Source organism: Salvelinus namaycush, chromosome 16 (assembly GCF_016432855.1).
Source record: "Salvelinus namaycush isolate Seneca chromosome 16, SaNama_1.0, whole genome shotgun sequence".
In the NCBI taxonomy this organism is placed as follows: domain Eukaryota; kingdom Metazoa; phylum Chordata; class Actinopteri; order Salmoniformes; family Salmonidae; genus Salvelinus; species Salvelinus namaycush.
Genome location: NC_052322.1, coordinates 28535366 through 28548333, shown reverse-complemented (window position 1 = coordinate 28548333; position 12968 = coordinate 28535366). Strand labels below are relative to the sequence as shown.

General features: G+C 44.1%; 1 protein-coding gene across 1 annotated transcript in view; it reads right to left on the bottom strand.

Annotated features, from left to right (window-relative positions):
* Positions 1–12968, bottom strand: part of celsr3 (cadherin, EGF LAG seven-pass G-type receptor 3) — a 53963-nt gene that overhangs the window by 15376 nt on the left and 25619 nt on the right. The window contains exons 10-15 of the mRNA XM_039011517.1: positions 12512–12675; positions 12006–12131; positions 11716–11885; positions 11343–11528; positions 10583–10693; positions 8653–8821 (exon numbers count right to left, since the gene is read on the bottom strand). Of these exons, the coding sequence (XP_038867445.1) occupies positions 8653–8821; positions 10583–10693; positions 11343–11528; positions 11716–11885; positions 12006–12131; positions 12512–12675 (926 nt within the window). The remainder of the gene's footprint in view (positions 1–8652; positions 8822–10582; positions 10694–11342; positions 11529–11715; positions 11886–12005; positions 12132–12511; positions 12676–12968) is intronic.

The window sequence follows — 12968 nt, the reverse complement described above, 5'->3', positions numbered from 1 at the left end:
CTCACAAAAATATTATTTCTCTCAAATGTTCCATACTCACAAAAATATTATTTCTCTCAAATATTCCATACTAACAAACAGATTATTTATCTCCAATGTCCCATACTCACAGAAAGATTATTTCTCTCAAATGTTCCATACTCACAAAAATATTATTTCTCTCAAATATTGTGCACAAATTTGTTTGCATCCCTTTTAGTGAGCATTTCTCCTTTGCCAAGATAATCCATCCACCTGTAAGGTGTGGCATATCAAGAACCTGATTAAACAGCATGATCATTACACAGGTGCACCTTGAGCTGGGGACAATAAAATGCCACTCTAAAATGTGCATTTTTGTCACACAGCACAATGCAGATGTCTCAAGTTTTGAGGGAGCGTGCAATTGGCATGCTGACTGCAGGAATGTCCACCAGAGCTGTTGCCAGAGAATTGAATGTTAATTTCTCTACCATAAGAATTTGGCAGTAAGTCCAACTGGCCTCACAACAGCAGACCACGTGTAAGCACACCAGCCCAGGACCTCCACATCTGGCTTCTTCACCTGCAGGATTGTCTGAGACCAGCCATCCTGATGAAACTGTGGGTTTGCACATCCTAAGACTTTTTGCACAAACTGTCAGAAACATCTCAGACCAGAGTCTTGACCTGACTGCAGTTCGGAATCGTAACCGACTTCAGTGGGCAAATGCTCACCTTCGACAGCCACTGTCACACCGGAGAAGTGTGCTCTTCACGGATTAATCCCGGTCTCAACTGTAACGGGCAGATGCCAAACAGTGTGTATGACGTTGTGTGGGCAAGCGGTTTGCTGATATCAACGTTGTGAACAGAGTGCTCCATGGTGGCGGTGGGGTTATGGTATGCGCAGGCATAAGCTACAAACAACGAACACAACTGAATTTTATCGATGACAATTTGAATGCACAGAGATACTGTGACGTGGTCCTGAGGCTCATTGTCGTGCCATTCATCTGCCTCCATCACTTCATGTTTCAGCATGAAATGCAAGGCCCCATGTCGCAACGATCTGTACACAATTCCTGGAAGCTGAAAATGTCCCATTACTTCCATGGCCTGTACACTCACCAGACATGTTACCCGTTGAGTATGTTTGGGATGCTCTGGGTCGACGTGTACAACGGTGTGTTCCAATTCCTGCCAATATCCAGCAACTTCACACAGCCATCAAAGAGGAGTGGGACAACATTCCACAGTCAACAGCCTGATCAATTATATTTGAAGGAGATGTGTCACGCTGTATGAGGCAAATGGTGGACACATACTGACTGGTTTTCTTATCCACGCCCCTACCCTTTTTTTTAAGGTACAGTATCTGTGACTAACAGATGCATATCTGTATTCCCAGTCATGTCAAATCCATAGATTAAGGCCTAATGAATGTATTTCAATTGAATTATTTCCTTATATGAAATGTAAAAAAATTAAATGGTTGCGTTAATATCTTTTTCATACATTTTTTACACTAGTGTTAGCTTGCTAGCTAGCCAGCATTAGCTACCTAGCTAGCAAGCTCTAGTCTAGTCCAATGGAAATCGATGCAACCCTGCTGGCTACATGGCTAGCTAGATGACCAGTGGGGACAGTGAAGTTCATATGATATTCAAGCCTCTAATAAGTGCCATCGTGCAGAATAAACAAAGAAAATACTGTTTGATGAGCTAGCTAAGTTAGCTAGCAAGGTATACCTGTTATCAAAGAGGATGCTAGCTAGCTTTGCATGCATGGCAGGACCAGTGTTGTCAAAGACGGTAGAGACCGCCTCTGGTGCTGTCAATATTACAACCAGGACGGACTGTTCTATGGTATGCAAAAGTGCCGGCACATACACAGATGCAGCTCTCATGCATTGCAATGATATTTTATTATCTGTAGTTAATCATAGTCAATACACATAAATTAACATAGCTATGAGTGAGCATGTTGTAAACTGTAAAGTATCTAGCTCGATGTGTCATCGCAAACTATCTTGCTATTGCATAAAAAAGTGCATACGACAAAATATATCTCACTACGTTGCCTATTTAGTCAACAACTTCTCTGACATTTGACTCGTAGTTCTTGAACAGGAAAGAAGTGGAGACAGTTTTTAGTGACCTACCAGATCACAACAAACAGAACAGCGAGGGGGAGATAAAAATGATGGTTAGGGAGAAATCAACCATATCACCACTAGGTATCATCGTATCCCCAAGAATCAAATTGATTTCAACAGTACTTGATGTAGAGTCCACTAGCTTGCTACACTAGTGTAACATGTCTATTGCATATGATTTGTATATAAACATATTTGGGACATTTTGGAAAACACATATGGATCTCTTAGGAGCACATACATCTATGTATTTTCTCTGTAAACTGATTAGAAAACTGACTCACATTTCTGGGGTGAGGTGGGGCTAACTAAATGAGAAATGGCAATCCAGGAGAAATGTAAATACTGCATCCTTTGTTGTATCAACTGCCTTCTTACACTAAGATCAAATCAAATGTTATTTGTCACATGCGCTGAATACAACAGGTGTAGACCTTACAGAGAAATGCTTACTTACAAGCCCTTCACCAACAATGCAGTTTAAAGAAAATTAAGTAAAAAATAACATAATTAAAGAGCAGCAGTAAAATAACAGTAGTGAGGCTTTATACAGGGGATACCGGTACAGAGTCAATGTGCGGGGGCACAGGTTAGTCGAGGTAATTGAGGTAATATGTACATGTAGTTAGAGTTAAAGTGACTATGCATAGATAATAAACAGAGAGTAGCAGCAGCAGAAAAGAAAGGGGGGGAACAAATAGTCTGGGTAGCCACTTGATTAGCTGTTCAGGAGTCTTATGGCTTGGGGGTAGAAGCTGTTAAGAAGCCTTTTGGACCTAGACTTGGCGCTCCGGTACCGCTTGGCGTGCGGTAGCAGAGAAAACAGTCTATGACTAGGGTGGCTGGAGTCTTTGACAATTTTTAGGGCCTTCCTCTGACACCGCCTGGTATAGAGGTCCTGGATGGCAGGAAGCTTGTTGACCTGTTTAAAGGTCTAACTCACATCGGCTACGGAGAGCGTGCCTACACAGTCGTCCGGAACAGCTGATGCTCTCATGCATGCTTCAGTGTTGCTTGCCTCGAAGCGAGCATAGAAGTAATTTAGCTCATCCGGTAGGCTCATGTCGCTGGGCAGCTCGCGGCTGTGGTCCCTTTGTAGTCTGTAATAGTTTGCAAGTCATGCCACATCCGACGAGGGTTGGAGCCGGTGTAATACGATTCAATCTCAGTCCTGTATTGACGCTTTGCCTGTTTGATGGTTCGTCGGAGGGCATAGCGGGATTTCTTATTAGCGTCCGGGTTAGAGTCCCGCTCCTTGAAAGCGGCAACTCTACCCTTTAGCTCGGTGCTGATGTTGCCTGTAATCCATGGCTTCTGGTTGGGGTATGTACGTACAGTCACTGTAGGGACAACGTCATCGATGCACTTATTGATTAAGCCAGTGACTGATGTGGTGTACTCACCAATGCCATCGAAAGTATCCCAGAACGTATTCCAGTCTGTGCTAGCTAAACAGATGGGAGGTGCAACCAAGCTTACATGAAACCATTCATGAAGACAAATGATCTGAAGTACGTAGGCCCCTACCTGCTGAGTATAAAAAATAAAGATAACTATAGAATCACACAGTACTGATGAAAATCTAGTGCATTTGATCTGGGTATAGGAGGACGTCTAGTGGTCACCGGGTTTTTCATCCTCAGTCACAAGCTATCATAATGTGTATCGCCCCTTCACAAGCTTGATGTTGGGTCCCCTTTCCTATGGACAAAAAACAACTAGAGATTTTACACACTATTGTGGAATGCAGTGATATATATTTGATGCAGGTATTTACTTTGCAAGATGTATTGTCATTGATGAGAACAAAATATAATTGTATGAGCTATGCATTTGTGTACTGGCATTTTTGTACCCCTCTGCTGCAGACTGAGAGCAGCCTGGTCTAGCTAGATAAATGAGGCAGTCCAGTTTCAGAGAGGCAGTCCATTCTGCATTCCTTCTTGACTTCGATACAATGTGTCGTCATGCATTTGTGCATACACACTGGTAAATGTCATAGCTATCACGCTAGCTGACTTAGTTAGCTCATCAACCAGTATTTTATTTGCCATTTCTGCACGATGGTACTTATAAATTAAATTCTTGAATCACATTAGGGCCCTCACTGTCACCACTGCTGGTCATCTAGCTAGCCACATAGCCAGCATCGGTTTACACCTACTAGAGCTGGTTAGCTAAGAAGCTAACGCTAGCTAGCTAACGCAAGCTGATTATCATGTAGCATGCTGACTAGCGTCGCTAGCATGCTAATGTCGATGCACCACGATGTCGTGGGACTGCAAAATCAAGCAAATGTTACTGAACTTATGACAAAATCATGTTTCCACATTGTGGTGGCTATTGCTGTTTTGGTTGTTTGTTTTTTCTTTAGTGACATTGCGAATATAATCTTTTAGGCATTTACCTCTGATTTAACTACCGGTGTGTATCTAATCTGGTTTTGGCATGAGAAAATGAGTGAAGTTCCAATTTCCCAGAGAATTTGCAAACTCAACGATACAGAGCTTCAGAAATAAAAGTTCTGGTCACGGATTAGGAGCCACTACCAATAAAAAAAACTGTCCATTGAAACCTAAAACAAAAGCAAAGATTTGGACATACAGTTGAAGTCAGAAGTTTACATACACTTAGGTTGGAGTTATTAAAAGTTGTTTTTCAACCAGTCCACAAATTTCTTGTTAACAAAATATAGTTTTGGCAAGTCGGTTAGGACATCTACTTTGTGCATGACACAAGTCATTTTTCCAACAATTGTTTACAGACAGATTATTTCACTTATAATTCACTGTATTACAATTCCAGTGGGTCAGAAGTTTACATACACTAAGTTGACTGTGCCTTTAAACAGCTTGGAAAATTCCAGAAAATGATGTCATGACTTTAGAAGCTTCTGATAGGCTAATTGACATCATTTGAGTCAATTGGAGGTGTACCTGTGGTACAGGCAAGGCCTACCTTGCCTCTTTGCTTGACGTCATGGGAAAATCAAAAGAAATCAGCCAAGACCTCAGAAAACAAACTGTAGACCTCCACAAGTCTGGTTCATCCTTGGGAGCAATTTCCAAATGCCTGAAGGTACTACGTTCATCTGTACAAACAATAGTATGCAAGTATAAACACCATGGGACCACGCAGCCGTCATACCGCTCAGGAAGGAGACGCGTTCTGTCTCCTAGAGATCAACGTAATTCGGTGCGAAAAGTGCAAATCAATCCCAGAACAACAGCAAGGGACCTTGTTAAGATGCTGGAGGAAATAGGTACAAAAGTACAATAAAAAGAGTCCTATATCGACATAACCTGAAAGGCCGCTCAGCAAGGAAGAAGCCACTGCTCCAAAACCGCCATAAAAAAGCCTGACTACGGTTTGCAACTGCACATGGGGATAAAGATTGTACTTTTTGGAGAAATGTCCTCTGGTCTGATGAAACAAAAATATAACTGTTTGGCCATAATGACCATCATTATGTTTGGAGGAAAAAGGGGGATGCTTGCAAGCCGAAGAACACCATCCCAACCGTGAAGCCTGGGGGTGGCAGCATCATGTTGTGGGGGTGCTTCGAAGCAGGTGGAACTGGTGCACTTCACAAAATAGATGGCATCTTGAGGAAAGGAAAACTATGTGGATATATTGAAGCAATATCTCAAGACATCAGTCAGTCAGGAAGTTAAAGCTGGGTCACAAATGGGTTTTCCAAATGGACAATGACCCAAAGCATACTTCCAGTTGTGACAAAGTTGTGGCAAAATGGCTTAAGGACAACAAAGTCAATGTATTGGAGTGGCCATCACAAAGCCCTGACCTCAATCCTATAGAAAATTTGTGGGCAGAATTGAAAAAGCGTGTGCGAGCAAGGAGGCCTACAAACCTGACTCGGTTACACCAGCTCTGTCAGGAGGAATGGGCCAACATTCACCCAACTTATTGTAGGAAGCTTGTGGAAGGCTACCCAAAACGTTTGACCGAAGTTACACAATTTAAAGGCAATGCTACCAAATACTAATTGAGTGTATGTAAACTTCTGACCCACTGGGAATGTGATCCTAACTGACCGAAGAGAGGGAATTTTTACTAGGATTAAATGTCAGGAATTGTGAAAAACTAAGTTTAAATGTATTTGGCTAAGGTGTATGTAAACTTCCAACTTCAACTGTTTGTGCATTAATACATACTACACACAAAAACGCTTTTAGCATAGAGCTGTTCACACAAGATACATAGGCCGCTATTCAATCCTATCGCAGGTTCTAGGAATTGCGGCTTTTAAAGGCAATGTGTTTGTGGAGAACCAATTCATGGTAAATGCTGCAAATGTTGGCTCAATTGGAAATGGCCTTTTATTAAAAAGCGAAGTGCCTATAACATAGCCCTCAGTCACTATAAAAACCTATGCATAACACCATAGAGCCCTACTGTCCACACACATACGATATTTGTGTATCAAAGAAATCCATATAAAACTACAGCCTCCTAGAGCTCTTCTCACAAACACCGTTTTCATCAGAAAAAACAAAGCTTCATGTTGAATTGTTCTCACATAGTTTTCTTTAGCGAAACGAGTTTAAAATAATCTCCCTATAGAACCAGGTGAGTGCTGTGAACCTCTTTCTGTGAACAGCTCTTACAAAAGTCCCTCACAAAGGATCCTGCACCTATTAAATGTGTCCTTGCATTCACAATATAAGGATATATGTCACTATAGATTCCTACACATAATAGCCCTCACCATGGAAACTGACAAAGACAGAGATGTTGGCCTTGACTGCATACAAATGCACACAATGACACCATCCTTGCCGTGGCAAGCTGCATGTTGGGAAATTAACATACACTATATATACAAAAGTATGTGCACACCCCTCCAAATTAGTGGATTCGGCTATTTCAGCTACAAGGTGTGTAAAATCGAGCACACAATCATAAAATCTCAATAGACACACATTGCCAGTAGAATGGCCTTACTGAAGAGCTCAGTGACTTTCAACGTGGCACCGTCACAGGATGCCACCTTTCCAACAAGTCAGTTCATCAAATTTCTGCCCTGCTAGAGCTGCCCTGGTCAACTGTAAGTGCTGTTATTGTGAAGTGGAAACGTCTTGGAGCAACAACGGCTCAGCCGCAAAGTGGTAGGCCACACAAGCTCACAGAACTGGACCGCCGAGTGCTGAAGCGTGTAGCCTTTAAAAATTGTCTGTCCAACACTCACTACTGAGTTTCAATCTGTTTCTGGAAGCAATGTCAGCACAAGAACTGTTCGTCACGAAATGGGTTTCCATGTCCGAGCAGCAGCACACAAGCCTAAGATCACCATGCGCAATGCCAAGCGTCGGTTGGAGTGGTGTAAAGCGCGCCGCTATTGGACTCTGGAGCAGTGGAAACGCGTTCTCTGGAGTGATGAATCACACTTCACCATCTGGCAGTGACGGATGAATCTGGGTTTGGCGCATCCCAGGAGAATCCTACCTGCCTGAATGCCAACTGTAAAGTTTGGTGGAGGAGGAATAATGGTCTGGGGCTGTTTTTCATGGTTCAGGCTAGGCCCCTTAATTCCAGTGGAGGGAAATCTTAATGCTACAGAATACAATTACATTCTAGACAAATCTATGCTTCCAACTTTGTGGCAACAGTTTGGTGAAGGCCCTTTCCTGTTTCAGCATGACAATTCCCCCGTGCATAAAGCGAGGTCCATACAGAAATGGTTTGTTGATATCGGTGTGGAAGAACTTGACTGGCCTGCACAGAGCCCTGACCTTAACCCCATCGATCACTTTTGGGATGAATTGGAACGCCGACTGCGAGCTCTGGGTCGATTCAACTGAAATCTATCAGAACTAACCCTATTTCATTTTCATTGCAGCTAATTATCCTGTGCATGCTAAAAAGCAAACAGGCGAACACAAACAAATACAGCCCCACACTGACAGCAGATGTCCTCATGTCAGTGCCCTGTCGTGCGGTGCCCTATGTGTATGTGCAGTATGTGTGTCTGTATAGTATATAGTGTGTGAACAGAGCTGTAACTCTCTCGTGCGTGAGAAAGCCCTGAAGCTAATTCAGCACTGGAGTACTCACAGCCAAAGATGAGAGGGAATTATTCAGAGCACTTCCGAGTGGCGTTATGAAACTTTGATTGGTCTCCTCCTGACGCTCATTGGCCAGCTCCATATGTACTGTAATGCTCATTGTGCTGATGAAAGCCAACACCGTGGTAATGAAGCGCTGCTACACTATGCTAATAGGGAGAGGTGTTTGTTGTAGATGGTGCTGAAGGGATGTCAGCCTCTGTATTTCCTCTCCTCCCCCCGCGGTGCTCACCGCTTCCTCTCTCCTTCTTTTTTCACTCTTTCTCCATCACACCTCTCAAACTTTCTTTCTCTTTATAGTCACCTCACCTGATAGTTTTGTATAATTTGCCAACAGAGAAATAAACATAGGTCTTTTTGCAAATGCTAAATGCCTGCACATATACACACACACACATCTGCTGACTCACAAACACACAAATACATATTCTCTCTCTTGCAGTATCTTACCTGGTTCGCACAGACAGGTGTGGCGTTCCCAATTGTCACAACAGCGGCTGTGGGGCGGGCAGGAGGAAGAGACACAGGGGTTGCCAACGCTACAGCCCGTCTCCACTTTGACAGCCCTGGAGGGGCGGGGCAGGGGCGTGGCATCTGGTCGCACCCCCAAACGAACCCCCTAAAACATAGACGAAATAGGTGTCAAATACAGTCTCATAAGAACATAGACCAATATACCATACATAGACCAATATACCATACACAGACCAATATACCATACACAGACCAATATACCATACATAGCATACAGTCGTGGCCAAAATTTTGAGAATGACACATTATAAAATAATAATTAATTTCCACAAACTTTGCTGCTTCAGTGTCTTTAGATATTTTTGTCAGATGTTACTATGGAATACTGAAGTATAAATACAAGCATTTCATAAGTGTCAAAGGCTTTTATTGACAATTACATCAAGTTGATGCAAAGAGTCAATATTTGCAGTGTTGACCCTTCTTTTTCAAGACCTCTGCAATCCTCCCTGGTATGCTGTCAATTAACTTCTGGGCCACATCCTGACTGATGGCAGCCCATTCTTGCATAATCAATGCTTGGAGTTTGTCAGAATTTGTGGGGTTTTGTTTGTCCACCCACCTCTTGAGGATTGACCACAAGTTCTCAATGGGATTAAGGTCTGGGGAGTTTCCTGGCCATGGACCCAAAATATTGATGTTTTGTTCCCCGAGCCACTTAGTTATCACTTTTGCCTTATGGCAAGGTGCTCCATCATGCTGGAAAAGGCATTGTTTGTCACCAAACTGTTCCTGGATGGTTGGGAGAAGTTGCTCTCAGAGGATGTGTTGGTACCATTCTTAATTCATGGCTGTGTTCTTAGGAAAAATTGTGAGTGAGCCCACTCCCTTGGCTGAGAAGCAACCCCACACATGAATGGTCTGGTATGGTAGCGCTCACCTTGTCTTCTCCGGACAAGCTTTTTTCCGGATTCCCCAAACAATCGGAAAGGGGATTCATCAGAGAAAATGACTTTACCCCAGTCCTCAGCAGTCCAATCCCTGTACCTTTTGCAGAATATCAGTCTGTCCCTGGTGTTTTTCCTGGAGAGAATTGGCTTCTTTGCTGCCCTTCTTGACACCAGGCCATCCTCAAAGTCTTCGCCTCACTGTGCGTGCAGATGCACTCACACCTTCCTGCTGCCATTCCTGAGCAAGCTCTGTACTGGTGGTGCCCCGATCCCACAGCTGAATCAACTTTAGGAGACGGTCCTGGCGCTTGCTGGACTTTCTTGGGTGCCCTGAAACCTTCTTCACAACAATTGAATCGCTCTCCTTGAAGTTCTTGATGATCCGATAAATGGTTGATTTAGGTGCAATCTTACTGGCAGCAATATCCTTGCCTGTGAAGCCCTTTTTGTGCAAAACAATGATGACGGCACGTGTTTCCTTGCAGGTAACCATGATTGACTGAGGAAGAACAATGATTCCAAGCACCACCCTCCTTTTGAAGCTTCCAGTCTGTTATTCGAACTCAATCAGCATGACAGAGTGATCTCCAGCCTTGTCCTCGTCAACACTCACATCTGTGTTAACGAGAGAATCACTGACATGATGTCAGCTGGTCCTTTTGTGGCAGGGCTGAAATGCAGTGGAAATGTTTTTGGGGGATTCAGTTAATTTGCATGGCAAAGAGGGACTTTGCAATTAATTGCAATTCATCTGATCACTCTTCATAACATTCTGGAGTATATGCAAATTGCCATCATACAAACTGAGGCAGCCGACTTTGTGAAAATTAATATTTGTGTCATTCTCAAAACTTTTGGCCACGACTGTACATGCTGACACACAAAGTCTATAAGAGTCCCAGAAAGAATAATGGGCATCGGTTAAGATACAGTTGCCATTGTGATCGAACCCTTACCTGGATGCAGCCCCGTATCCCGTTCTGCACCTCCCCCAAGCCCAGGACTCCGCCCACATGGAGGTGTTTCACTTTCAGCCCATGGATCTCATTCCCCACTATCACTGTGCCCTGAGAGAGAGAGGGAAGAAATAGAGAGAGACTAAATAGATTACACTTAAAAATGTGTCATTTTAGCCAGTTAACAGACGCTGTTATTCGGAATGACTTCAGTGCATTCAAATAGATGGAGTTAGAGAAAGAGAGGGGGAAGAGTGAATATGTGAAAGAACAGAACAGAATAGATAGAAAGAAAGAGTTAGACAGGTTTAGGGAGAGAAAGAGTGAGAGACACAAAAATATTTCAATGAAAGCAAGTGAACAAGAAGGATACAGGAGAGACCATGAAAGAGCATAACAAGACAGTGTGTGGTGCTACATGGCTGGAGTGAATTTTTACAAACACAGGTTTTAACACCAGCAGTGGGCAGACATTACACTGGCTTTAGGATTGGATATTGGGATTAACAACCTACAGGATTACAGGGCCAATTAGAGGTTATGATTTGCATTGAGACGTCTGCACTGCTGAGTGATATGGGGGTTTAGTGGGTCACTGGTCATTCTGGTCACGACCTTAATGTGTCTCTCCGGGTAAAAGTCACCTTTAGGTACAGATCTAGGATCAGTTTACGCCTCGACAATCATAGCCTAATCAATTAAGGGAAGAAACGCAAATCTGACTTTAAATCAGTGTGTATGGACAATTTGTGACTCTCACCTGGAAGAGGCCAAAGTCGAGGCGGACGGTAGCCACGTAGCGCGTCTCCCTCCCGCTGCGGACGTCTCGGAGCTCCAGCTGCAGGTCGTGCCAGCGCCCGTCGCTCACCTGCACCTGGTCCAGACGCAGACGCACCGGCAGCGTCGACCCCTTGGTCACCGAGAACACCAGCTGACCACTCACCAGCTGCAACAGAGACACGTGTAAATAATCCACAGAGTAATCCACACAAATATGGTTTGGAATCCCCCTGTAGGTTGCTATTACTCCAACATAAATGGACACATTTCCAAAGACAGACGGACATATAGACACAGATAAACTAGTGCAGGTTAGGTAGCACAGGTAAGTGTAGATGTATGTGTGTACAGACCTGGAAGACCAGGCTGGTGTACTGTCCGGCCTGTGCCTGCAGCAGGGTGCCCTCCCTGGCCCGCGTCCTAAACACCAGCCCCAGGTACCAAGGTGTGGAGATGGTCACGTCATTCTTCAGGTCCCACCAGAGGGCACTGTTTCCCAGGAAACGATGTGGGTGGGGCATCACTGTAGGGGGGCAGGGAGAATAGGTCAGTGAGGTTAGTATGAGGTGTGTGTATACGTCCGTTTATAAAGGAGTGAGAAAAGCCTATGTTTACTGGACAGGTATGTCAGTGCTTATCTTACCATGGCTGCAGTCCTTCCCTCCAAACCCTAGGGGGCAGTCACATGAGAAGGTCTCCCAGCTGACACGACACGTTCCTCCGTTCTGACATGGGTCGGAGTTACAGAAGGGCAGCTTGGCACTACATCCTATCAGAACCAGAGAAAATCATTACATCTGTGTTAACAAACTCAATCAACTTAGCGGTTAGTGGTTTCTATTGACAACACAAACACAGACAGGTATGCTAAAGATGCTTTGTGTCAAGTCTACAAAACCTGTGCACTGTGTTCACAAAATATTATACTTTTGGGAACAGAAAACTGTATTGAGATTGAATTTTTCATAGATGAGAAAATATGTAGAACGTCAGCCCAGTTTCATCTCGCTCCATCTTCTCCATTTGCTGGCCACTGTACTTCCTCTCATCACCATATTTGGTGGTGAGTGAGTGGAAGTTCCAACTGGATTTTTACCCCCAGTAAAGTATCTGAGTTCCCACTTGTATCTGTGAGTATGCTATACAGACCAGGTAGGGTTCCATTGTTAGCGATGTATCCCGCCAGGTCCAAAGGTCTGTTGTCGATGTGGAGGTCTTTCATACAGCCAATAAACTCCCGGGTGTGAAACGGGAAATGATCAGGCATGTTGGGCACTCCGCCCAAAAACAAGGGACCGGTGAGATCCAGAGATCTGAGAAGGGCGGAGAGAGAGGGAGAGAGAGAAAGCAGAGGGATAGAGAGAGAAGGTAGAGGGATAGAGAGAGAAGGCAGAGGGATAGAGAGAGAAGGTAGAGGGGTAGAGAGAGAAGGCAGAGGGATAGAGAGAAGGCAGAGGGATAGAGAGAGAAGGCAGAGGGAGAGAAGGCAGAGGGATAGAGAGAGAAGGCAGAGGGAGAGAAGGCAGAGGGATAGAGAGAGAAGGAGGATGGAAGAGAGGAGCACAACACTAGTAGATGTTGTCCTTGTCCTTTGCCCTTGTACTTT